Below are 1,721 nucleotides of genomic sequence, written 5' to 3'. Positions count from 1 at the left end.
GAGACGTGTACCAGTTACCCAACGACGTCGCATGTGATGTTCGCTGGTTATCGCGCCCAGTAGCTGCATCACTCCCTAGAACCCAAACCAAAGCAAGTGACAATAATAAATTAATAATAGATAATAATTATAATCAGGATAAAAGGGGGCACAATTGGAAATTCAAAAAATTAATAAGGCGGGAAAAAGAGCCGTTGTTGCCCAGGCCACTGAAATTTTGGCGCCAAAACCCAGTTCACTCGGTTTGGGCTGCCCGCGTAATCCCGGGCAGCTCCCTTTCTCCCTCTCTTTCTGCCTTCGCTTTTACCAAATTGACGGTGTTTCGCATTCGCTGCCTCACGGGTTCCCTCCTCTCCACCTTCTATATATTATTTCTCTCTTTCTTCTTCCCAAAAATTTCTTCCTGTTTTCTCTGCAATCACGAAAAGAAAAAAATCCCCAAAATAAACCGGTAAAAAAAAAAATTCTCTTTTTCTTTCTCTTGTTCCTTCGTATCAAATCTTCCCTCTCCTTTCTCTCCACAATCAGGCAAAGACCCTTTTCTCTTATTCTGTCTGTTATTCTTCATCGCTTCATTCTCTTTCTGATTCTCAGGCAAGAATCATTCTTTCCAATTCCATACTCGCTTTCCTTCATTCTCTTCACTTTCCTCTGTTTCGGCTAGTTCGATCAACGACGAGCCGTGTCTCTTTTTCTGTGGTATATTTGAAGATTTTGATATGGGGTTTTCAAAAAAGTCGCAAATAGAATCAGGGCTAGAATCAGAAGCGAAGAAGTGGGTAATTGCAGGTATTTCGGTACGGTCTCTGAAGCCCATAAACACGAAGCCGAGGGGGAAAGAGAACGAGGAAGACGATGAGGAAGCCTGTTCGACGACTCCGACGGCGAAAGAGGCAAGAATACAAGAAAAGTTGCCGTGCCCGCCGGCGCCGAGGAAGCCCCGACCATCACGGCGACACAACTTTAACGGCGTTCGAGAGTTTTTCACTCCTCCTGACTTGGAAACTGTGTTCAAACGCCATGTTGAGAAAGCCATCTGATTTCAGCTCATTCAACTAACAAAACGACGCTAGATTCAAGCTTGTCTGAGAGGAAAATGGTCCTGAAAAAGAGGGTTTTGTTATGTTTTATGTATTATTTTTTTTTTTCATTTTATGGCTCTGAATGCAAATTCCTCTCTGCTTCGAGTGCTACCTGGCAACAAGAACTTGTGTACAAAAGAAAAAAAATTGATATGTAGGGAAGCAGTATAGGCTAGTCTTTGATTTCCATTTTTTCCCCCGTTTCCTTTCTCGTTTGATGAAAGAGTATGTGGTCTAGTTCTGTTTTTGCTTAATGAGAAGTTTTCAATATTTCCAGTTCAAGCAAGCACATGCTTATTTTCTCAGCATTTCTGTTTTAGAGTTCCTCTCTGAAGACATGTAGCTGGGTTAGTTAGTTCTTTTCAGATCATGCAATTTCCTTATTTTTCCTCATGTCTCGCCTAAAAATGACCAAAAGTTGCCCAATAAAATGAAAAAGCAAGTCTTTAAGATGGTGGAAAAACACAAATTGATTGACGGAGAGAAAAACCTTGAAACTCTTGTTAATAGGTCAAGCATTTTTGTCATACTCCACCAATCTTCTTCCATATCCCACCTCTCCTTGAACCCTACGGTGAAGGTCAAGCCCCCCATAATACTTAGCTGATTATTAAAAACAAGAAATTCCAAGCACACGAG

General features: G+C 41.5%; 1 protein-coding gene across 1 annotated transcript; it reads left to right on the top strand.

Annotated features, from left to right (window-relative positions):
- The first annotated feature begins 331 nt into the window (after positions 1–331).
- On the top strand, positions 332–1,364 carry LOC129299616 (cyclin-dependent protein kinase inhibitor SMR6-like). The gene has a single exon (XM_054938088.1). The coding sequence runs from the start codon at positions 720–722 to the stop codon at positions 1,038–1,040; it is 321 nt and encodes a 106-aa protein (XP_054794063.1). The 5' UTR covers positions 332–719; the 3' UTR covers positions 1,041–1,364.
- Positions 1,365–1,721: the final 357 nt, after the last annotated feature.

This window comes from Prosopis cineraria, unplaced genomic scaffold (assembly GCF_029017545.1).
Source record: "Prosopis cineraria cultivar Desert tree isolate PC_DT_omini unplaced genomic scaffold, ASM2901754v1 PC1228, whole genome shotgun sequence".
NCBI lineage: Eukaryota > Viridiplantae > Streptophyta > Magnoliopsida > Fabales > Fabaceae > Prosopis > Prosopis cineraria.
Note: the sequence above shows the minus strand (reverse complement) of the source record. Positions and strands in the feature narration are given on the sequence as shown.